General features: G+C 41.8%; 1 protein-coding gene across 15 annotated transcripts in view; it reads left to right on the top strand.

The window, feature by feature from the left end:
• Nucleotides 1-24088, top strand: part of Pld5 (phospholipase D family, member 5) — a 319212-nt gene that overhangs the window by 217608 nt on the left and 77516 nt on the right. For 12 of the 15 annotated variants that reach the window (XM_030254909.1, XM_006496900.4, XM_030254898.1 and 9 more), the window contains one exon: nt 18943-19070. The exons of the other annotated variants lie outside the window; for them this stretch is intronic. In XM_030254909.1, the coding sequence (XP_030110769.1) occupies nt 18960-19070 (111 nt within the window). In that variant the 5' untranslated portion in view covers nt 18943-18959. The remainder of the gene's footprint in view (nt 1-18942; nt 19071-24088) is intronic. 15 annotated transcript variants of the gene reach the window in all.

Here is a 24088-nt window from a genome sequence, read left to right as displayed (position 1 = left end):
ATCCATCCATTCATCCATCCATCCATCCATCCACCCACCCATCCATCCATCCATCCATCCATCCATCCATCCATCCTTCCTTCCATCCATCCATCCATCCACCCATCCTTCCATCCTTCCATCCGTCCGTCCGTCCATCCATCCATCCATCTACTAATTTTAGGAATATTTATTGCATCTCTGCAACATGCCAAGCTCTGTTGGAAATTATCTGAATTTTTAAAGACTATTTTGGCTATTTGTAGAGGGTGTGCTAGAGGAGAATTGAAGGAGGAAAAAAAGCTAGTAGAGTGTGGGTGAACCCCAGGCAAGAGACAAAGGTGTCCTGGAGTAACACAGACAGAAGGAAATACACATACATATTCAAAAGTACATATTGGGAATATATATATAGAGAGGGGGGGGACAGAGAGAGAGGGAGAGAGAGAACGCAAGGGGGGACTATGAGAGAATGGTTAGAAATGAATCAAGAGTAACTGTCAGAGCTTTCCTATGAATGACAGGGTACAAGCTGTCAACATCTCCTGACATGGAAGTTTAGTAGGAGAAATAGCTTGCCACTTGGGACAGATGCAGAGCACTGTCTGATTTAGTAATCTCAGCTTTGTGCTTCCTACACAGCCAAGCAGAGAGATTGATTAAATCTTACTTCTGTGAGTTTAAAGTACAAAGAAGAGTCAGGATTAGAAATACAGTCTGGGAAGTCACCAGCCTCTAGATAGTATTTGTAGCCACAGAACTGGATAACACTCTTGCTTCTGAGACTTAAAACATATGGAGAATTAAAATAAAGACAAAAATAGGGCAGGACAGAGAGGGAGGCAAAGAGTTTGTGCTAGTGCGAGTTTGTGCCATGCCCATAGTATGTAGTAGGTACTATGGAAGTATTAATTTAAGTCAGCTTCATTAATTCAAAAACATGGTTATGAAGTTCATAGTTACTACTGAATGATTGTGGGTTAGATAATTGGAAAACTAATTGCCAGTTGATGCTTTTAATATTTTAGTCATTATACTAAATAAAAATTGTCTAAATCCTCAAGCTGATAAAAAAACAAGCTGAATTAATATATGTGCATATATCTATATCTATACACATCTCACCTTATATTTTAGGTCACAGAAAGTGTGGCAGAGAAATGAGTGGGAATGTCTGACATGTGATATTTACTACAGAAAAACTAATACACTTACCCTAATACCAAATGGTGCTTTCATTTGTCATTATCAGTAGCAAAGCAGTCTTTCCATAAAAATTAGACAGCCTATGCAACAGGAAGCTGTAACTATCCTAATTCCATAATGAAGAAAAAGTGTCGAACAGTGAATAACAGAAGCTGTCAGAATTAAAAGGAGACACATTTAATTAGAAATCTGAACCCCAATAAAGCCACATGAAAAGTCAATACAGAGCTAAAGGCTTGAGCAGTGACCTAAGTGATGCATGCAGAACTCTTGGACAAGTGCACATTCTTTCCAACTGGGATGTCCTAAAAAGCAGAAAATGATGATATAGAAAGCAAATTCAACACATATCATAGAATTTTAATTATGCTAAATATGTCCTTTGACTTCAGTGAAATCAAGCTAGAAACCAATAGGGAAAAAAGTATGTATATATATATATATGTATATATACATACTGTTCAACCAAGACCTCAGAATAGAAATAAAGAATTTTTAAAACTCTTCCATGAAACAATATATCAAAATTTGCCCCCTCCTCTCTGTAACCTAATGATTAACATGTGATACAGCAGCTACATGCATAACATTTCTATTATTTTTAAAATATCAATGAAGTAATGTTACCAATGGCTCTTATATTTAAAAAGATTTTTAAAAGGGGGGGGGTCGGTGAGATGTCTCAGCAAGCAATGGTGCTGGCTGTCAAGGCTGATGATCTGACCTTGGTCCTTGGGAGCTCTGAAAACTGTCCTGTGACCTGCACACACTTGCCATGGTGCACATGCATTCCATCTTACACACACAAAATAAGTAAATCACTGCAATAAAACAAAAGTTAAGGACTGGAGAGATGGCTCAGCAGTTAAGAACACTGACTGCTCTTCCAAAGGCCCTGAGTTCAAATCCCAGCAACTACATGGTGGCTCACAACCATCTGTAATGAGATCTGATGCCCTCTTCTAGAGTGTCTAAAGACAGCTACAGTGTACTTACATATAATAAATAAATGAATCTTTACAAAATATTTAAAATAATTAAGACAAAAATGGAGATTGACATTTTGTGTGTATGTGTGATTTGAATGTACTTGATTTTGGATAATTTAACTTCTGGGGCTTTATTTCCTCCTACATAAATGTGTGTGTGCATATGTATGCATGCATGCATGCGTATGTGTGTATGTGTATGTATGTACATGTGTATGTGTGTGATATGTACATAAATAAACTGATATAAAGCAATTTCTTTAAAGAGCCCTCATAACTAGCCTGGAAATAAATACTGAGAATCAGCAGGATTTGAGGCAGGTATGGATGCCAGTCTGAGTGGCCTGGTGGGCATGAAGGCTGGAGAAACCTCTACCTATGCCAGCTACATGTCCATCTAGGGACCCCTTGCATCTGCCAAACATCTTGAATTATTATTATTATTTTTGTCCTGCAGAGCTGGTTTCCAAGCAGCTAACTCACCATAGCTGACATAGCAGCAGATTCTAGCAAATCACCTTATCTGTCACACAGCTCATTGAAATAACTATGCTGTCAGGTCTGGGATGCTGCTGGGAGATGTGCTCCAATGAGATTCGTGAAAGCTCGGCTGTCACTTGGAAATGACATGTGCTATAAGAAAAGAACATCGTGTTCAGGTGGTTTGCTAGTGCTGTTTAAGTTTTAGGTTCTTGAGTTGAAAGAAAACTTAGAGACTTTCTGATATCTTTATAACTCCTGGGGACTCTTAAAGGTAATGTTTGTTTGTCTTTATTTTTCTTTTCTTTCCTTAATATGATTGGATATTGCATTGAAAAAGTAACTAATAAATGACTTAGTTAGGGTTTTATGGCTTAAAGAGATACCATGAACAAGGAAACTCATATAAAATAAAGCATTTTAACTGAAACTGGCTTACAGTTTAGAGACACAGTCCATTATTATCATGGCAGGAAGCATGGCAGTGTGCAGGCAGACATGGTGCTGGAGAAGGAGCTGAGAGTTCTACATCTTGATTTGAAGACAGCCAAAAGGAGACTGTCCTTCCAGAAGGAGACTGGAATTGCACACTGGGTATAGAGTAAGCATAAGAGATATCAAAGCCCATTCCTCACAATGACACACTTCCTCCAACAAGGCTACAACTCCTCATAGTGCCATTCCCTGCAAGCCAAGCATTCAAACACATGAGTCTATGGGGCCAAACCTATTCAAACCACCACATACAGATAACATTACCCAATTAATGTTTTTGCACATGCCATTTGTCTCCTGCAAGCGCCATACACTTGTCTATGTGTTATTGTCAGATGGAGACCACAAACAGCTTAAAGGAAAGGAAAACTGGTGTGAAGAATTACTTCCCTCTAATGATTCAAAAGTGACTGGATACTATAGAAACTATTCATGTTATCTTACAGATGTGGGAAACTGAGGCTAGAGTTCAGCCACACTGGGAAAGGTATGCTTGTGACCCAGTGGGTTTCAAAGAAGTTCCTAGTTTGCCTGATCTATAGTGACTGGGCAACGGAAAAACAGCAGCTAAGTCCTACCAAAGAATGCTAATATGCCCAAACTGTAACGCTATGGCAGGTTCATAGGCTATGTTGCATGTACTAGTGTGTGGGAATCTAAGAGTAGCCTTCCTCAGAGTAATATTAGTAGAATAAAAACGTAAGCATCACAATGTTAGTATGTCGCAAATGCTGTATAGCCTATACTTCTAGGAAGTACTACACCAATGCTTTTGCTGTTTATTTGAAATTCTAATTTAACTGGGAGTTTGTTTTATTCTCCTCCATCTGGCAGTCTGGTCTGGGATACAGGCAGAGTACAGGTGAGCCATGATGGGTGCCCAGCTAGCAAAGAAACCAAGAAAATGGGAGCTCTAGTAACAGAAGGTGACTCTAAACCCATGGTACCAACATGGAAAAGATTCTGGGAAGCCTACCACCAGGCAGGGATTCAAGGTTTGTGTGTGTGTGTGTGTGTGTGTGTGTGTGTGTGTGTGTGTGTGTGTGTGTGTGTGTGTGTGTGTCTTTATCCTCGTACCCACACCACCATGAGCCAGCTGGACATAGCAGGAGAACCCTTCCCTTTGCATAGTCCCTGGATCACCTCTACTCAGAAAGTCGAAGCCGTGCTCACTATTTGGACAGGACACAGAAGAATTGCTTCCCTATTCTGGAGTATGTACTGAAGAGCAGACTGGAACAAGAATTAATAAGTTATTAACCACCAAATGAAGCCTTTTTCTCTCCCGGCCACCCTTGGAAATATCTTTTATTTACCTGTTCTATGAAGTCCCTTTCCTGTGACATGAGATATGATGGATATAGTGCATTACTCATGTGCAGTTTTTTTTTTTTGCAGTAGATAATGATATCCTATTTTTGGTATTTGTACATCATTGTGGAATTTGGACATTTCTTTGCCCAATCCCCTCAGAATTTCTTTTTCTTCAAGAACTTGGAAGGAAAGAATATAGGAAGTAAACTTAGGGGATTCTCCTGAACTTTTCCATACCACACCACACAAGCTCCGCCCCTCACTTTAACGGTGGGAGGGGCTGTTGCCTGCCAGTTGTGAAGGAGCGGTAATAACAACCTTGCTGTGTTCTGGCTTCTATATTTTTAGCTGGGATATCCCAGCTGTCAACTAGAAAGTTCAGTTGAGTGTAGCCCAATTCTTTCTCAATGGTTTCAGCCCAAAGGGTGATTCTCAATCAAGGCCATATTCTTCTAACAGGGGAATTGGAAAAAGAAGAATTCAGAGTTAGAAAAAAATGGCCACCAGAACCTATGACGAGGACAGTTTAGTCTGATATTTGCCCTTGTAACAATAATGAGCCTATATTTTAGAAACAAGTAATGCCCCCTTCCCCACCTCATAGAAAAGAGTTTATGAAAACTCTATTCAGGAATTGTATTTTGTTGGAGAGCAAAATTTCTCACTTTGTAATTCCCCCTTTATGTCACTTAATAATATTTAAGTTGTATTGACTTGAAAGCATAAGGCTTATAGGTTATTATGCGGAAAATATATTTCTCCAAAGCAAAAGCAATTCCTTCTGGAGACTGGAGAATAGCTACTCACATCTTGACTAAAGATTTTTATTTAAAAACAAAAAGTACCATAACACTTTAGACCAAGTGGGGAACTTGTGAAGGCGATTACAGAATTTGCTCATTTTGTAGTTTCTCAGAGCTATTGATTTCTATCAGATCCCTCTGAAGCATTTCTTATAACATACGTTTCAAGTAATGAAGCTCTCTATAGTTTGGTGACATTACATTTAATCTAATATATGATTGTTGTAATGGGGAGTGTTATAAAAATAATAAATAATCATTTATACTTGCTTTTATTCAGTCTTCTTGATCAAGCATCTTGTAACCATTTGTCGTACATGGTTTGCCTTGTGAACCACAAGAGTGCATTTTTAAGGGGAGTGGATGTGGAAAAGTTAGAGAGCACGACACCATTGGATTTGGTGTCTATCAGGGGCCGGCCTCCTGATTCATAGATGGCATGGGTGTGCTACACAAGGTAGTAGAAGGGGCTTTCTTTATGAGGACACAATCTTATTCATGTGTGACATGTAATCCCATCTAGATCAGAGTACTCACCCATCTTCGCCCCCTGTACACCTACCTGAGAAATGCTTACACTGACCATGACTGTGGTCACAGGAACTGGTTCAAGCTCTCTCTTCCTTGGTGGTGGCTGTTTCCTGAAGAATTCCTCCCATTCTCTGTATTAACTGCCCAAGAGGAAGAAAACAAAAGGATTGCTAGGTATCTGGGAGGTGTGTGACAGGGAGCTCAGGCCAGAACAGCCCTTCAATGAAAGGAAGGAGGACACCAAGAGCTATGGGAGAGCAGGGGGCACGACAGGTGCTCAACTTTCTCATCATTTCCTGACCTGGATTTAATATGTGTCCATTTTCCTTCATAACACAAACACACATGTTCTCATTCTCCATGTACTCTCCTCTCCTCCCCTTCACATCTATCTATCTATCTATCTATCTATCTATCTATCTATCTATCTATCTATCTCTATCTTTATCTCTCATACCCTTGGTCTCAATTTCCTTCATGTCTTGCGAACATTTTCTATTTCAAACTTTTGAGTTTCCCTGGCTCAGTGAAGAGTTGGGGACTCCATGGTTATGCACCGAGTTTTCTGCTGGGTGTGGACAATCAATACTATTCATGAAGAATTTAATTTTAGAGCTTGAGCAATCCTCATGATGGTATATGATAATTTTATCATGTGATTATAACATGTATGCTGTGATCTCTCAGTGGCTTTTGAAGAAACAGCATCTATACATGGTTCTACAGAAACTAGCTAAATGTTTCCAGATATTATAAGCCAGAACTCTCACTTCCTGAATGAGATTTACACCCTAATAAGGAAGATTGGGTTCATCAAAGAATAAAATGACTATGAAGGATGGTTACAGAAAACAGTCTGTGAATTGTATCCTGAGTATTCTGAACTTGTGAGCTAATATCCACTTATCAAGGAGTGCATATCATGTGTGTTCTTTTGTGACTGGGTTACCTCACTCAGGATGATATTTTCTAGTTCCATCCATTTGCCTAAGAACTTCATGAATTCATCGTTTTTAATAGTTGAGTAGTACTCCAGACACTATTGTGGATCCTAACAAGTGCTTGCTGACAGGAACCTGATATAGCTGTCTCCTGGGAATCTCTGCCAGTGCCTGACAAATGCAGAAGTGGATGCTCACAGCCATCCATAGGACTGAGCAAGGGGTTCCCAATGGAGGAGCTAGAGAAAGGACCCAAGGAGCTGAAGGGGTTTGCAGCCCCATAGTAGGAACAACATTATGAACTAACCAGTACCCCGAGAGCTCCCAGGGACTAAACCACCAACCAAAGAGTACACATGGAGGGGCCCATAGCTCCAGCTGCATATGTAGCAGAGGATGGCCTTCTGGGACATCAATGAGAGGAGAGGCCCTTGGTCTTGTGAAAGCTCGATGCCCCAGTGTAGGGGAATGCCAGGACAGAGATGCAGGAGTGGGTGGGTTAGTGAACAGTGGGAGGGGGGATGTAATAGTGGGGTTTTCAGAGGGGAAATGAGGAAAGGGGATAAATTTTGAAATGTAAATAAAGAAAATATCTAATAAAAAAGAAAAAGAAAACAGTTTCACAGCCTTTCCTGCATACACCTGCCTCTGTCTCTTAGAACACAGATCTCAATAGTTACCTAAGAAGTCTTTTCTCAGCAAATCCCCAAAGAAAGCTAAGGCACAGGAAGCTAAAAGTATTGCTCAGAGACTCTCACATGCTAAGTGTTAGAGGCTCAAATGAGGAGGTTTGACACAAGGCCCTTTTCTCAAGTCTAGAACTAGCTAGAGATGTCTTCCATATTTATGATTTTCTCCCAAACCTACAGTTTCACCTCCCTCGCCTATTTTGTACTCTTTTTCCTTCCCATCTAATGCTTTCATTAGGTTTATTGGTAGAACTGAGAAAATATAGAACAGTGGATAAGTTCAGGCATGTTTATTGCTAGCACATATAGGGAGATTCTTGGGTCATGCTATGCCTTCATCATTCAGGCAGACCTCAATAGGCCAGGAAATTTCCAGAAGGCACATTATGAGGCAATAGGTTAAATGCCGGAACCTAAGTTGAGAGAGTGTCCTGTCTGGCCACTGGGGTGCAGAGAGCACTACCAGCATGATGCGCAGGGGAGGTAACACAGTCTGAAACGGGGATCCTTAGTCCAAGGTTCCCCAGGTGAAAAACAGCGGAGTCTGGAACGATTGCTGTGGTTCTCAGGCTCCGGTGTACTCCGGTGCCCGTGGTTGGCGGACTGCTGGGAGTTGGGAACAGGATTCCCAATTGGGGCTTCCCCAGCCAGTGTTCAGGTGCCAGGCAGGAAGGGGAAGGCAGAGCCCCACAGGGGTGGAACCCTCTTTGGTTTCAAGTTAGTGCCAAGTATACAGAGGAGCTGGGACGGAGGCTTCCACATTGCTGTTCATCACCAAAGGAAGTCAGGACTGGAACTCAAGCAGGTCAGGAAGCAGGAGCTGATGAAGAGGCCATGGAGGGATGTTCCTTACTGGCTTGCTTCTCCTGGCTTGCTCAGCTTGCTTTCTTTTTTTTTTTTTTTTTTTTCTTTCTTTTTTTTTTAATTAGGTATTTACATTTTCAATGCTATCCCAAAGGTCCCCCATACCCACCCCCCCAATCCCCTACCCACCCACTCCCCCTTTTTGGCCCTGGCGTTCCCCTGTACTGGGGCATATAAAGTTTGCAAGTCCAATGGGCCTCTCTTTGCAGTGATGGCCGACTAGGCCATCTTTTGATACATATGCAGCTAAAGACAAGAGCTTCCGGGTACTGGTTAGTTCATATTGTTGTTCCACCTATAGGGTTGCAGTTCCCTTTAGCTCCTTGGGTAATTTCTCTAGCTCCTCCATTAGGGGCCGTGTGACCCATCCAATAGCTGACTGTGATCATCCACTTCTGTGTTTGCTAGGCCCCGGCATAGTCTCACAAGAGAGAGCTATAACTGGGTCCTTTCAGCGAACTCACACAAGTCAATGGCCTTTCTGTATACAAAGGATAAACAGGCTGAGAAAGAATTTAGGGAAACAACACCCTTCTCAATAGTCACAAATAATATAAAATACCTTGGCGTGACTCTAACTAAGGAAGTGAAAGATCTGTATGATAAGAACTTCAAGTCTCTAAAGAAAGAAATTAAAGAAGATCTCAGAAGATGGAAAGATCTCCCATGCTCATGGATTGGCAGGATCAACATTGTAAAAATGGCTATCTTGCCAAAAGCAATCTACAGATTCAATGCAATCCCCATCAAAATTCCAACTCAATTCTTCAACGAATTAGAAAGGGCAATCGGCAGATTCATCTGGAATAAGAAAAAACCGAGGATAGCAAAAACTCTTCTCAAGGATAAAAGAACCTCTGGTGCAATCACCATGCCTGACCTAAAGCTGTACTACAGAGCAATTGTGATCAAAACTGCATGGTACTGGTATAGTGACAGACAAGTAGACCAATGGAACAGAATTGAAGACCCAGAGATGAACCCACACACCTATGGTCACTTGATCTTTGACAAGGGAGCTAAAACCATCCAGTGGAAAAAAGACAGCATTTTCAACAAATGGTGCTGGCACAACTGGCGGTTATCATGTAGAAGAATGCGAATTGATCCATTTCTATCTCCTTGTACTAAGGTCAAATCTAAGTGGATTAAGGAACTCCACATAAAACCAGAGACACTGAAACTTATAGAGGAGAAAGTAGGGAAAAGCCTCGAAGATATGGGTACAGGGGAAAAATTCCTGAATAGAACAGCAATGGCTTGTGCTGTAAGATCAGCTTGCTTTCTTATAGAACCCAGGACTACAAGCCCAGGGATGGCGCCACTCATAATGGGCTCAGCCCTCCGGCCTTGATCACTAATTGAGAAAATGCTTTACAGCTGGATCTCATGGAGGCATCTCCTCAAGGGAGGCTCCTTTCTCTGTGATAACTCCAGCTTGTGTCAAATTGACACAAAACCAGCCAGTACACCCATACTAAGTCATTGTTTCCTGCCCCACCAACTGTCTCCCCAGTGAGCGGCTTTAGCTCCCCCATCCCCACAGCGACTTGGTTCTCACTGTTGTCTGGTACCTCTGTATATTGTTCTCTTCTCATATTTTATTTAATTTTTACCCATGTCAACTTCACAGAGTGTTTCAATAGCCCTGTCTTTGCCCTGTCATACATACATACACACACACACACACACACACACACACACACATTTAATAGGAGCTCAGAATTAATGGCCACTGGCTGGGTTGGTAAGAAGACTGGGAAAAAAGCCAACAAGAACTTAAGGGCCTTTCTTCCTTTCTGTGAGTTCTGGGAGAAGTTGATAAAGGAATGAATTCCTATCTTCTTTGCAAGGGAACACAACATTCCTGAAAGAAGAAACTGTTGAAACTATTGGTTCTCAAAGGAAGGAACAATGAAAATGTCAACATTTGGGAGTTTTATTTAAGTCACGTTAGTAAGTACTGTCTAACTGTCTGATGTTGCCTTTTGTTATGAATTTGGCTTGGAATGGAACCATACTTCCCACATGCAAAGGATTGTTCTCCTATCTCATTATCTTCACAGTGCCGGGGGCCATTGCTGCTTACTAGGTCTACTCTGATCTTAATGGAGGTCACAAGTGATTGCCTAAGCCCTAGACAGACATTAGATGCTCACATTCATCCATTCATTTATTCATTCCGTTTGTCCCAGGTGTCTTTTCATGTCTATTGGCCTAAAACATGGCCATCATCCTGCAACCCTCTCAAGTTAATGAATGAAGCCCAGACACTAAAGGTGTTCCTCATTTTCCTTCTTCCATCCCTCTGCTCTTCCTCCCCCTCTTATTCTTTCTCATTTTCTTTTGACCTTTTGTTAAGGATATTGAGTATCTTTCGATTCATTTGTTTCGAGCATCTCCACGTGTAAGAGTCTCTAGAGTTATAAGAAAAAATTGTCACGTGACTCTGATTATGAATTGAACTGAGTCCTGACTTGGCAGTCAAGACCTTGGGTCCACATGAAAGGCCATGGATCCCCAGAGCTCTGCAAAAAGGGAAAGGGAGAGCAGATGATGGGAGAATTTATCACTATAGCATCGGGCAGGTCATAGTCTTCTCCTGAGACTCATTTCCTTGTGCTTTCCATAGCTATAAAACTGGAGGAGACTGAACCAGACCTAACCCTGTTCAGTTTGAAAAATCAGACTGGGTACGTTCAGGTTGGGACATCTATACATAACAATAAGCCAGTTCTCTATAATTCTTTGGTGTCTATTTTATTGTCAAGCATCATGTGAACACACTCACTTTAGTAAAACACTCATGACTGTTTGCTTGATTGAATGACATTGAAAATGCATTTAAAGATTAAAATCTTTAAATTAAAATGAGTTTCCCTTCTAATAAATATGACAATGCATGCAGTATTACAGTTCTCACCACTGTTGCCCTCAGTAAAATTAAATTCACCTATCCCAAATTACATAGGTATAAAAATATTTCTATTTGTAAATAATATTTAAAATTTTTATCAGTTCCTGGAAGACTTCCTTAGCTAGAACAAGACAGTTTTCTTTGTTACAAGTACAGAGTTATTTGCCCCCAGCTTCCTAGGTTTTTTGTTTTTACCATTAAAAATCATGTTTAATAATTCTCATATGTTATCATTTTTTCTTGTTCAATTCATTTTGCTGTTGAGCTTTTGGGATCTCCATTGGCAGCTTATGATGTGGGGGAGTCTATTCTATTTTCTTATTAGCTATCAGGAGGGTTTTAAACTCTTTTTCTACAGTTTTTAGAGATTTGGCTTTATTTTATAGTTTCTTCCACTCGGGCTTTGGTTCTCTCTAGAACTACCAGTATTGGATTACAGACATAGTAATAGTGACTTTTCTGGTTACCTTAACTAAAACCCTACCACAAAGCAATTTAAAGAAGTAGAGATGTATTTGGACCGATAGTTTCAGGGGCACACTCAGCAGGGAAGCACAGCTTTGGAAACAGGTAGCTATCTTGTCACATTACCTCATCAGACAGGAAGTGAAGCAGCAAGTCTACAGGAAGTAGGAAAGGTTAGAGAACTTCAAAGCCAGTCTCCAGTGATCCACTTCCTCCAGCAAGGCTCCACCTCTTAAAGGTTCTACCAACTTCCAACTCAGGGCCACCAGCTGGGGACCAAGTGTTCACACCCATGATCCACTTGAGAGACATTTTAATCATATTCTGTGATTAAACCGCCATCTGTGTCAAACTCTGCCATTTCTCACTTTGTGCTTCAGTCACCATCTTCATAAATTCCCTGCTTTGGAGGAAGTTTCTTTTCCTTCCCTAGAGACTTCTCTTGAGGTATGGACTGACCCAGATAATTCTGTTATGCATGGACTTTTCCATAAGTTCTAATCTCTTCATGTCCTGTGTTGTCAATTATTACCTTATTAGAAGTTTGGATCTTCGCTTGTTTCCAGCACTGCCAATCCAATAACTGATTGCATCAATTGAATTTTTAAACCTTTTAATCATGAGCACACCTTTAATCCTAGTGGTCAGGAGGCAAAGGCAAGTGCATTTCTATGAGTTCCAGGCCAGCCAAAATCTGTATCTTGAGATTCCATCTCAAAAACAAAAACAAGAACAAAAAACTTTTAATCATTTCACTGGGTTAATTTTTGGTTGCTGAACAAGAACACTTGGGATTCCTAACCAAGATGAAAGGAAGGTTTATTTGGCTTTCAGTTTCATAGATTTAAATTCCAGAGTTTTAGTCTCTTGTTCTCAAGCCTGTAGCTTCTCATCTCATGGTGTCCAGGAGGCAAGGAGAGGAAAGACCCCCTGCAATCCCTTTCAAACGCACATCACAGCGCCCTAAATTCCTTCTGCAAAGCCTTAATTCTTGGAGGTTTCATCAGCTCCTAGTAGGAACACAGAGTAGTAGCTAACCTTAAACATGGGATCCTGAGAGGATATTCAAAGTACCTTATTCTTAAATTATTCTTTATTATTTCAAAAAATGTCCTTTTTAGTGTCCCGTTGAATGTTTGTGTCGTCCATTCAATCTGACCAATGGTAGCCATGTGACTCTTCTCCCTGGTGAGCCTCTAAACTATTGAAGTGTCGTGTGGAATATAAGCATACAAATCACTCTCAGACTCTTGGGATGCAGCCTCTAGAGGCTTGCCCTACTGGATAGTAAATGGCAAAGCAAGCAAAGCCCTCGTGGTGATCAGAAGTGTTCCTTAGTCTCCCTCCTCAGCTTGGTGGTTGAGAAGGTAGCTACGGGATTCATAGAGGGGGGAAGAATGTGCATCACAAGCGTGGGTTCTTGCTTCTGGGCCTTATCATCATCTAACTTAATGGTGAGCCACTATAGTAAAGATTTCTGCTCATCAATTTTGAGTTTAGAATTTTACTATGCTTAAGAATACTTGAAGGGGTATTATTAAGAAAATTTTATTTTCTGACCAGAGTGAATTGTTTTTTTTTAATCAGAATTTTTACTTTTAAGCCAGTAGTTTCTAAAATCACCATTCCTATAGGTGACCTAATTGACAGATTATGAAATAATAATAGAAGCATGGTTTTGTGCAGGAGTTAAGATATCCCAATTATCAGAAAAACATGTCAGGTGGAGGAGACATCACCTAAAAATTGTCCTTGTGAGTCCAAACCACAAAAGTAAAGACAGATTTTTACGAGCCACTTAAAAAATTCCTCTTCATGGTTTCAGGATATTTGAATAGACCTTGGAACTGCACTGAGCTCTTACGTTTCACTATGTGTCCATGTGTGTATGCACAAGTAGGTATGTACATACTTGTGAGCACATTCATGTGTGAGAGTGTATATATGTATATGTGTACATATGTGTATGAGTGTGTAATACATGTGTAAATGTGTGTATATATGTATATATGTGTGTGTACATACATATGTGTACATGCACATTGTGTACATATATTTGTGTGTCTGTGTACATATGTGTGTATGACATATGTAACATAGTATGAATGTTGTAGTCAGAGATAAACCTTGGATGTTGGGGCGTATGCTTCACCTTGTTTGAAACACAATGTCCTGTTGGCCTCTGCATATGTCAGTTGAGTTGCCCACAGCTTCCAGGAAGTCCCCTGTCTATTTTCCCTCTTGCCGTGGGAGCACTGGAATTACAGGTGTGGGATACTGTCAGGGTTGTGGGGCAAATCCTTCAACCACTGAGCCATCTCCCTAGCCCAGGATTCACTCTTTCCATAACTGGAGTTTTAACTGATACTTCGAAAGTTTCCTCTTCTTTACTGAATGGTTTGAGAGCAGAGATGTCTCATTATACTCTTCAATGCTCCCCTTTAGCCTTGAAACCAACGACTTCTAAATGCTGTGAAGTAAATTGATTGAACCATGCTAGGTAATACAAATGAAGCTTATAGGAACAGGATGACTGTGATCCTTTTCTGAGGAGGAGATGGATTAATAAGATAGATTCTGCCACAGACCCAACTCTCGGGAAACATCTGAAAGCCTTTCCAGAAATCTATAATGACTGATGTGACTCTTGTTGATATGTGTGTGAGGCTCATTAGTAACTGGTTCAAAAGCTAATGACAGACAGGTTTTCGTACCGCTATTTGGGACCCATATATGTGTGTAACAAATTTTTTTCAAAGCCTATTTTTAATGATGGTTCCTAAACCCTTTAACCTCCCTTTGAGCTCACCACCCACCAGACGTAATGGAAAAGAAAGGATATGAGGGAAGTGGACCTGTTTAGAAAGGTTCTTTGTGTTGTCTGTAAATTGGCAATTCACAGGCTAGCAGTGGCAGGCAGCTCCATCCACTCACAAACACACCAGCAGTAGAGTCTGGATATCAGCAGTGGTGGCACAACCTAGCAGAAACAGCCAGGCCTCAGCCTCAAAACTAGTCAGCAGGAGGGACTAAGGAGGAACACCAGGAAAAGCTCTTGGCTGTGCCTCTCTGAGCAAAGCAAACATCAGCAAAGATGCAAGACCAACAAGCATTGCACAGCTGGCTCTATATGCATGCCTAGCTCCCTCTCCATCACTGTCCATCAAGCCCTCTTTATATTCTCTGCAAACACCACATGTCCTCCATGGGTCTTGCCTCAGCATATGCCTCTGTCTCAGCTGACATCACTCTGCCAATCATCCTGAGTCTGTGGAAATGGCAGGAAGCTGTGCAGAAGTTTTTGGTGCCTTCCTCTCTATGGAGTCCCAACAAAGACAGCTCAACTATGAAGTGTAAGACCAATCAATACAAGCATGTTCTTAGAAAGAATCCTTCATCACGTGTCCTTTCACGTGCTTGCTTTAGCAGAACATCCTCTCTCCTGTGTCTGCTTCAAGGAAACATTCCTTCATGAGTCTGCCTTAGTCTTTCACCTGTGTTCTGCTTTAATGAAATGCTCCTGCATGTGTTTGCCCCAGCAAAACACCATCTAACACAACCGACTTTCCAAAGAGTCCTAAGTTTCCACTTCATATATGAGAAAATACATACTTAGGAACAAGAGAATGGTGGACAGAGAATTTTGAAAACGATTATAGAAACAACAGGGATACAGGATCTCACACACACACACACACACACACACAGAGAGAGAGAGAGAGAGAGAGAGAGAGAGAGAGAGAGAGAGAGAGCTAACTGTAATACAGGATCCCTCATCCTAGGGACTGTTTGACACTGAGGACTGGGTGACTCTTGTTCTGAGGCTTAGTCTACACTTTGTGGAATATTTAACAATATATTGACTGAATGCTAGCTAATAATATTCCCTTGAGGCTTGCAATCCTGGAAGTGTCCCCAGAAATTGCAACACGTCTACCAGAGATATTTAACAAAAGAGAAATAATATTATTATGTATTGTTGACCCCGACTTTTGTATGAGTGCCTCTAGCCCTGGGCAGAAGTATGAATCAGTCACTGTCTTTCTTGGTCTCAGTCTTCTCATGGTTTTCCCTACTACAGAGATGAGAACGCCTCCTTTCCCATCTCTCTCATAATGAGCCATGCCCTGGTTATTGTAAAGAGTACACTGCTCTGGTCTGTGATTTCTAAGTTGAAATTCTGACACTTAAGGTAATGGTTTTAGAAGACAGCATTTTTAGGAAGTTATTGTATCATAAACATGAGGCTTTTTTTTTTTAAACTAAGATTAGTGACCCTTAGAAGAGGTTCTACATTCCTCTAGTCTCCGCAATCAGAAAGCTAAGGCAGGAGGATTGTGAATTTGAAGCCAGTGTTGGCTACATAGTGAGGCCTTGTCAGACACAGACAGATACAGAGAGACAGGCCTGAGAGCAGCTCTCCGCTCCTTCCACTATGAGAAGATAAAGTAAGGACATCTATGAAAGAGAAAGCAGACCCTTGGCCGATAGTGAGTCAATTGATGGCTGGATCTTGAGCCCCTCGGCCTCTGGCACTATAAAAAACAAAACAAAGCAAAAAACTTGGTGTTTATAACTGTCTTGTGTAGAGTGCTTTCTTGAGGCAGCCTGGATGATCTGAGAACACTTTAGCAAGGCTGAATTGTAATCAGTCAGGTTATATCTTTTATCTTGACTTTTATCCAGAACAGAAGTCTGACATAGACTGCTCAGTAAACATTTGCCAAAGAAAAGTCACCTTCGTAACATAATAATTTTCGGTGTCTATAAGTATCTACAGAGGCTGTATAGCCAGAGGTTCAGCCGGGACCCATGGGCTCCAAATGCAAACTATTTAGGCTAAATTGCAAGTGAACTTGCTGCAAGTAGCAATATATAGCAACATGTAAGCAGCGTGAAATGAAGTCAAAGAGGAAAGTTTCCACGGGCCTTGCAGATTAGACGTTTTTGGCTCCAGTGGCTTGGTGAGCTGAGGCTTCAGCTGACCTAGCAAGAGCAGATGGGAAACGTAGAGCCTAATAAAGAGTACACAGAAGATAACAACTGGTCCTCAGCCAAGATTTTAATGCTGTATGAGGGGCAGACAATATCTCAGAGAATTCACATTGTTTCTAGACAGGGTAAGAAGGAGTTGGATGCAGCTGGGTGCTACAGATAGAATCTGGGCCAGGCCCCAAAGGTGCCTTTGTTCTCTTGCAGAGGGTGAGAATGTCCTTTCTTCAGTGCCGGCTATTTTATTGCTGTCGAAAAATTATGGCCAGTTAAAGTTGAATTACATCCCCTACAAGACACACCGAAGACTTTTCCCTCTGTGCCACAGAATGTCACCTTAAGTGAGAATAGTGCTGTTGCAGATATAAGTAGTTAAAATGGGATGTGTAGGTCTGGGGTCCTGATAAGAAAGCAAGCCCAAGAAGAAGATAACAAGTGAAAAGAAAGCCCGACTCAAGTGCTGCAGCCAAAAGCCAAGAGAGCCTAGAAGCCAGGCTGAGGTCAGAAATATCCTCACAGGAAGTGTGGCCCTCCTCAAAGCCTTGGGTTTGGACTTCTCTCAGGTAGCTTGAGTTCATTTGGTTTAGTCTGTTCTGATCTAGGCAGATCTATTCTGGTCTGGTCTGGTCTGGTCTGGTCTGGTCTGGTCTGGTCTGGTCTGGTTTGGCAATGATGAGAACTGAACAGTCCAGGGCCTCTTGCATGCCAGGCAAGTGTTCCCCCAGTACGCTCACACCCAGCCCTAGTTTGGACTGCTAACTCCCAGAAGTGAGACATTCAGTTGTTTTAAGCCCCTGTGGCACTCTGGCATGGAAGCCATATGCCATCTCCAAGGACAAACACCATTGCTCTCTGTGTTCCCTCTATGCAGACTCAGGTACCTCCACAGTGGTCATGGGTGACGACTGCCTGTTTTGATATTCAAATTCTGCTCTACCTGGTGGCTCCTCCCCTGGGAATTACCAGTCTTCCTCAGCTGTTCTTACTCTGCCAGGTTGGCTAAAAGCTAGGAACCACATGCGCACTGCTTCCAGAATGAAAAAGGGCAGAAGGAACAGAGCTGGTCCACTCTCAGAGAAAATCTGCTTGGGAGTCCCTATGCCCACAGATCTTTCTCTATGGCTCCTCTTTTCATCCTTGTCGCATGGAGCCAGGAAGCATAGCTTGTGTTTTCCCTGTGAGAGGCCAGGTTCGTGTGTAAATCAACATCTGTGGCCATCAAAATGTCTGCCTCCAGAGAGCACTCAGACACAGCATTTTCTTAAATGTGGAGTGACAAGGACTGAGTTCAGCATGCTGTCTACCACTGAGGTACATTCCCCCAATCCTCTCTCCTTTCAAATATCAAATGTCCTTACACATGTAACATTATATATCCCTGGTAATCTCGATCCTCACAAGGAAATGTGTCAGCAGGATGTGTTCTCTTCATTACTCCTGAGTACCTAAAGACTAACTTAGTTCATGAACTACACACATGTAAGCCTGCTCTTTTGAGAGAATTGACTTTAGTACACTCACAGTGGCCTTGCATCAGAATGAACGAATGCTGTACATGCATTTGGGATGGCAATGCTTTAAGACATGACAGCGGATTATACCACCCTCTCACTCAAACAGCTGGTCACATTCAGCTGTTGAGGTGTTTTTGATTTTCATGACAGTCTTAGTGACAGTTTTGCTGCTCTGGGTTCCATCTCATTAAGACCTGGATAATCACAGCTTGAATTAGGAAGTATTAAATAAAGGGCGAGAAGAGATGAAACCCAAATTACACAGTGAATATGGTAAGCGAAGAAGTAAAAGCAATGGAAAGAGCTAAATGATGAAATAAGGTATGGGAGAGATGAGCCAGTTGGTCTCCTATTGGGGCAGATGTAACAGTGAATGAGACGTTCTTTTAAAAAACACCAATTTTATTGCCATTATTCCAAAGTCATAAGAAAGGGATGCGTACTGTACCGACCTCACGATCCAGGTAACCAGCAGGAATGGGGTTTTCTTGTTGACCAGGGTCACTTGAGAAGCCGTAGTCCTGTCACGATGGGCAGTGCCTCCTCTGCATAAACACAGTAAATCCTTTTTCTTCTTTTAGCACGGGGAACAATGTAGCATCATAAGCGCCTTCGTCACCAAAGCCTTGTGCAAGTACCTGGCTCCCCCCAGTCTCCACTGCGCTCAGCACAGCCCTGGGTATTTAGTGCTTGTAGATACCTGACTGTTCATGGATGCAGGGTCTGGGAGTGGAGGCTGACTGGTGTCTGCTTGACCTCCTAGGTGCTGAGGTGACATACATGAACATGACCGCCTACAACAAGGGCCGGCTGCAGTCGTCCTTCTGGATTGTGGACAAACAGCATGTGTACATTGGCAGTGCAGGCTTAGACTGGCGATCGCTTGGACAGGTAATCGACCCACCATACCCAAACTCAACATCTGTGGCCATCAAAATGTCTGCCTCCGGAGAGGGCTCAGATATGTACAGCATTTTTTGAGATACCAAGGACTAAGTTCAGCATGCTTTCTACCATTGAGGCACATTCCCCAATCCAGTGTTTCTTACATTTATCTGCCTGGTTTTTAAGAGGCTTGACTTTGTTTAATGTGGAAAAACAAACCTTTCCTCTGAAGGATCATTTTATCAGATAAATAATGTGACTGACGCTGAGTCAAAGCTTAGGAACTCAGATGCTGCTGTGAGCATCTTCAGAACAAGTTGCATATGGGTTGTAGCACCTAGACTCGAGGAGAAGGGATGCTACTACACTATCAGTGAAACAGGAAACCGTGCCTGCTCAACACAGAACAGTGTGATAAGGGCAAAAATCATGTGGCATATTCCAGTAGACGCTTAAGATGGAAATGTTATCATACTCTTCACAGCTAATTAATGTCAAATGTCTTGAAAATAAACTTAGGCAGTCCTGTAATTTTCATATATTTGTGCTGGCCAGAGCTGATCCATAGAGGATTCTAAAACTGTTGTATTTCCGTGTGTCTCTGGAAAGTAGACGCTCCCTGTCACTGGGTGCTTCGGGCACCTGACCACTTATACTACAGACCCGACACATACCTATCCTAGCTGGCCTTTGGGTAAGAAGCACTAAAGGGAGACAGCACCAAGGTGCCAGTATTTCTCTGACCCATGAGGAAAGGTGGCATCATGCCAGATGACTAGAAATGGGAGGCGGTGTGAGTACTGACTGTTTTGCATAATGTAACTACTAGCCTCTCAGATTCCATTCTTTCCTTCGTCTTCTTAGACTTCTGCCTTTCCTGCTCCCCCATCTAGTTCTCCTAGTTTATGGTGAAGTAGGCAAGCATGCTGAGATATAGAAGAAGCAGGCAGTATACAAACAGGGTGTCAGCAACCCAGTTGTTTTCCTCTGCACTGAAGTGTTGGTATACATCTAAAAGAAAACTTATCAAGTATGCTGATGTCACATTAAGGAATAACAGAACTTCCTTCTAGAATAGTATGAGCAAGAGCAAGCCCAAATTTGATAACTCAATTTCTCTCCTTGGGTCATCCATCATAGTATGGTTACTAGCCAGTGTGTTTGTATATGTGTGTGCATGTGTCTGTCTGTCTGTCTGCTGTGTCTATCTGTTTTGCCTGTTCCTAGCAAAGGGCTTTGTTCTGTATTCATTGAACACCAAAGAAAACATATGGGGGAAAAAATGAAAGATTCTTAACAGAAACATTTAACAGAATTTTACAAGGGAAAAAGTGACTTTACTGACCAAAAATAGCACTCAAACCACAAGCAGGTATTATCAGCCTGTGTCCATGGGCTGATATAAATGCTTCCAACTTTTATGGTGGATATTGGTTTTGTTTAAGGTTGTCTTCAACCGTTGGCTGCTTTCAGCAAATGATTACAACACACACATACACACATATATTATTCTGGGTTGGGGCATGAACGAGTCCACAACTGAAGATTAATAGGCATTTAGCTTAGGCTGTAAAAGCTGATTACATGGGAAATCCAAGGCATAGTAAGCTTATTACAGTGCTTGCTTAAAGGCAGGTTAAGCTTAAACAAGCTGAGTGCACAGTAGATAGCAGTTTGCTTGGGAGGTCTTCACAATCGCAAGGCATTTTATGAACGTGGCTGCAAAGCTGGCAAAAGTTCACTCTCTTCTGAGACAACAGGTGCTTCCCCACCTCCACCACACCACAGCCAAGGTGTACTTTCTGGTTTCAATTTTAAAAGAAAGTCAAAGTAATCTAGGTTAGACTATTTTTAATATGGCAGTCTCTCACTCCAGCTATAGATTGGAAACCATGCCACAACTCTCTGGAGAGGAAGACATTGTCAAAGAAAACAATGCATATTTTGTATCTATTCAGTAAATTAAGTGCTATCTACAGAATTAAAAAATGTTCTGGGGAGGCTAAAGCAGGAGGATGTGTTGGTGGGAAATGTTTAAGCCATATGATGTTCCCCATATGGGCTTTCTTGTGGAAATATGTTCTTCTGCTGGTTGTAAATTTAATAACAAGCCAAACTCCTTGTAGACCAGAGATGTGGGCCAAGACAGGAGAAGGGGGTCATTTCCTAAATGCTTTCATTTATATGTCAGACACTGAACTTATGAATATTTTGTAAAGATTTCATTTTTAATTGTGCAAGTGTGCATTTACATGTGCATGAGTGAGTGTGTGAGTGTATGTGTGTGTCTGTGTGTGTGTGTCTGTGTGTGTGTGTGTGTGTGTGTAGGTATCCAAAGGAGTGTAGGTGCCCTAAGACCAGGGACATTGAATCCCTCAGCACTATAGTTACAGACAGTTATGAGCTACCAGTTTTGGGTGCTGGTAACCAAACTTAAGCATTGTATGGGTCGTCTTTCTAGTCTTTGTGATAATTTTTCATTTGTCATAATTATCTAATGGTAGATATTATCTCTAGCCTCCTTTTATGTTGATCCCAGAAAAAAATATAACAAACAGATCCTATTCCTGCCATTCCTTCATTCAAAATAATAAAACACACTGTAGCCTGTTTAGGATTGATGTCAATCTTAGATTAACACTCACATCAGCCAAATCTGCCTCTTCCACTTCATTGTTATTGATCTGAACCACTCACATCAGTTAACCCAAAGTCACAATGTTTTATTTTGTGGCTGCTGAACAAAAGTCCTAAAGACTGTCTTAGTTAGGATTTTAGTTCTGCCAAGTGACACCATGACCAAGGCACCTCTTAGAAAGGAAAACATTTCATCGGGACTGGCTTCCAGATTCAGAAACTTAGCCCATTATCATCATGGTGAGAAGTATGGCAGTATGTATGTATGATCATTGCTAATAATGATCATCTGAGACCTGAAGGAGCTGAGAGTTCTACATCTTGATCCAAAGGTAGCAGGGGAACTGTGTCCCTGGACCTAGCTTGAGCATCTGAGGCCTGAAAGCTCACCTCCATAGTACCATACTTCCTAAAATAGGGCCACACCTACTCCAACAAGGCTATACCTCCTAGTATGTAATACCACTCTCTATGGGTCAAGCATTCAAACACATGAGTCTATGGCAGCCACCTATTCGAACCACCACAAAGACAAAACCAAATCTAGTTTCTGTGCTTTCAGGCATCTTTCCTGTGTTCCACCTGGAGCAAGCTGCACTCTTTTGATAGAAGTGTAATGCAGATACCATCCGGAAAGCAGGAGCGGTCTAAGATTCTGTCACAAGAGCACTTACTATTCCAGTAGCTTCCCTCCATCAACTGCCATACACCCAGGACCTCTTTCTCCTTGTCCCTCTGACCCTCCGCCACACCTAAGCATAAATACTGCCTCCTGTCTGCCCATCTTTGTCACACCATTCTCGGTTTTGGTGCTATGTTGTTGTACGCACAGTGAAGAAACCACCAAAACAGTTGGGTCATGACTGGGGAAGGTTTTTATCGTGGACCAGAGAGAGAAAATATCTAGAGGCATCTGGAAGAGTCCAGAGCAGAGAGAGGAAAAAAGAAAAAGAGGAAAAAGAGAACTGGACAAGGCCAAGGCTCCCTGTGTGTGAGAAGAGAGAGTTGTGGGAAGGAACAGTGGAGGTAGCAGAAAATGAAAATAGTAAAAGCAGTAAGGACGGGGTGAAGAACTTGACTGTAAAGAGAGTAACTTCTGAGGGGAGAAGGGCGAGGAGGCTAGTGTCAGGGCTTTGAAATGTATAACTAGTACTTGTGACTAGGGACTGGGGGATCCTGAACAATTGCTGGACTTTGATCTGCTCATCTCTGCTGCAGGTACATGTCAATAAAGAGCTGTATGTCCCTTTTTGCCAGAGGCAAAAGGAAACCTGTTTCACAAATTCCTGAGCAATGCTGGCTTTTATGGGTCAGTCAGAAATCCTTCTATAACCCAGCTTGAATTGAGCCTAGGCTGTCATTTCTGGACACTCACTCTTCCTAAAACCTAAGTTACTCAACACTATGTCACCTTGAATGAGTGTTCCTTTTCACCGGAATACACCTGCCAGGAGTCAAGTTCAACTTGTTCCCTCAGCTTTATATTTTGTGTGTTTTTCTAATGAAATCTAGATTATGGCTAATAGTGATTATTTGAAATCTGTGCTAAGTGAAAGAAGTGATTAGAGCTGATCTTCCAACTTCCCTGTGTCGTGGCGTTTCTCTATGCATGCAGGAAGGGCATGAGTTCCTTCCATTTTCACCATGTCTCTTGCTTGTAAATCATTCAATTTGGGGTCCTGTGTCCTTCCAGGAAATGGTGATGCTAAAATTCAAACCTATGCCCCTCAATGCTGAAGTTTTTGCTTTTATTTGACCTTTACCACCACTAATTTTTAAAAATAAGGTATGCTTACCAAAAAAGCTATGTTTATATTACTTCATTGGGATGAGAAAAATCAAGTCACAATTCTTTCAGAAATCCTGTTCACTTGCATCCAACAACATGCCCTGCATTGCCCCAACAATATACAATGTGGTGGCCCTGAAATGACATCTCTTACTCATTTCTGAAGCTTTGCAAACTCCCAACATCTCAGGGGTGGATTTCAAAGACCAGGAGGCCCTGCATATATGTTTGCTTCTGCATTCCTCGTCTCCTCTTGTTTTATTCAAGGACTCCCTTAGAATTCCCGCCCACAGGGAGGCCTGTGGGAAGAAAGAACACCTCTCCACAATTCTCACTTCATGAGCACCTCTACACACCAGGGAGGAAAGGAGAACTGTAGCTCATAAAAAACAAGTGGAACAAAAGGCCAGCTAGTTTGAGAAAGGAAGGCATTCAACAGTTTCAGGCTCTGGAGGCGGGAAGCTGAAATGGGAGAAGCTGGGGAGGGAAATATGAAAATCAGGCTTTTAGAAAAAGTTACATTTATAGTCTTTGAGCAAACCCTCTTAGCTTGGAGTTGAAAGGTAGGATTCAATAGGTCCATTGACATCAAGAACCT

The sequence above is a fragment of the Mus musculus genome, chromosome 1, assembly GCF_000001635.26.
Source record: "Mus musculus strain C57BL/6J chromosome 1, GRCm38.p6 C57BL/6J".
Classification (NCBI taxonomy): domain Eukaryota; kingdom Metazoa; phylum Chordata; class Mammalia; order Rodentia; family Muridae; genus Mus; species Mus musculus.
This window is presented reverse-complemented; position numbering and strand designations above follow the sequence as displayed.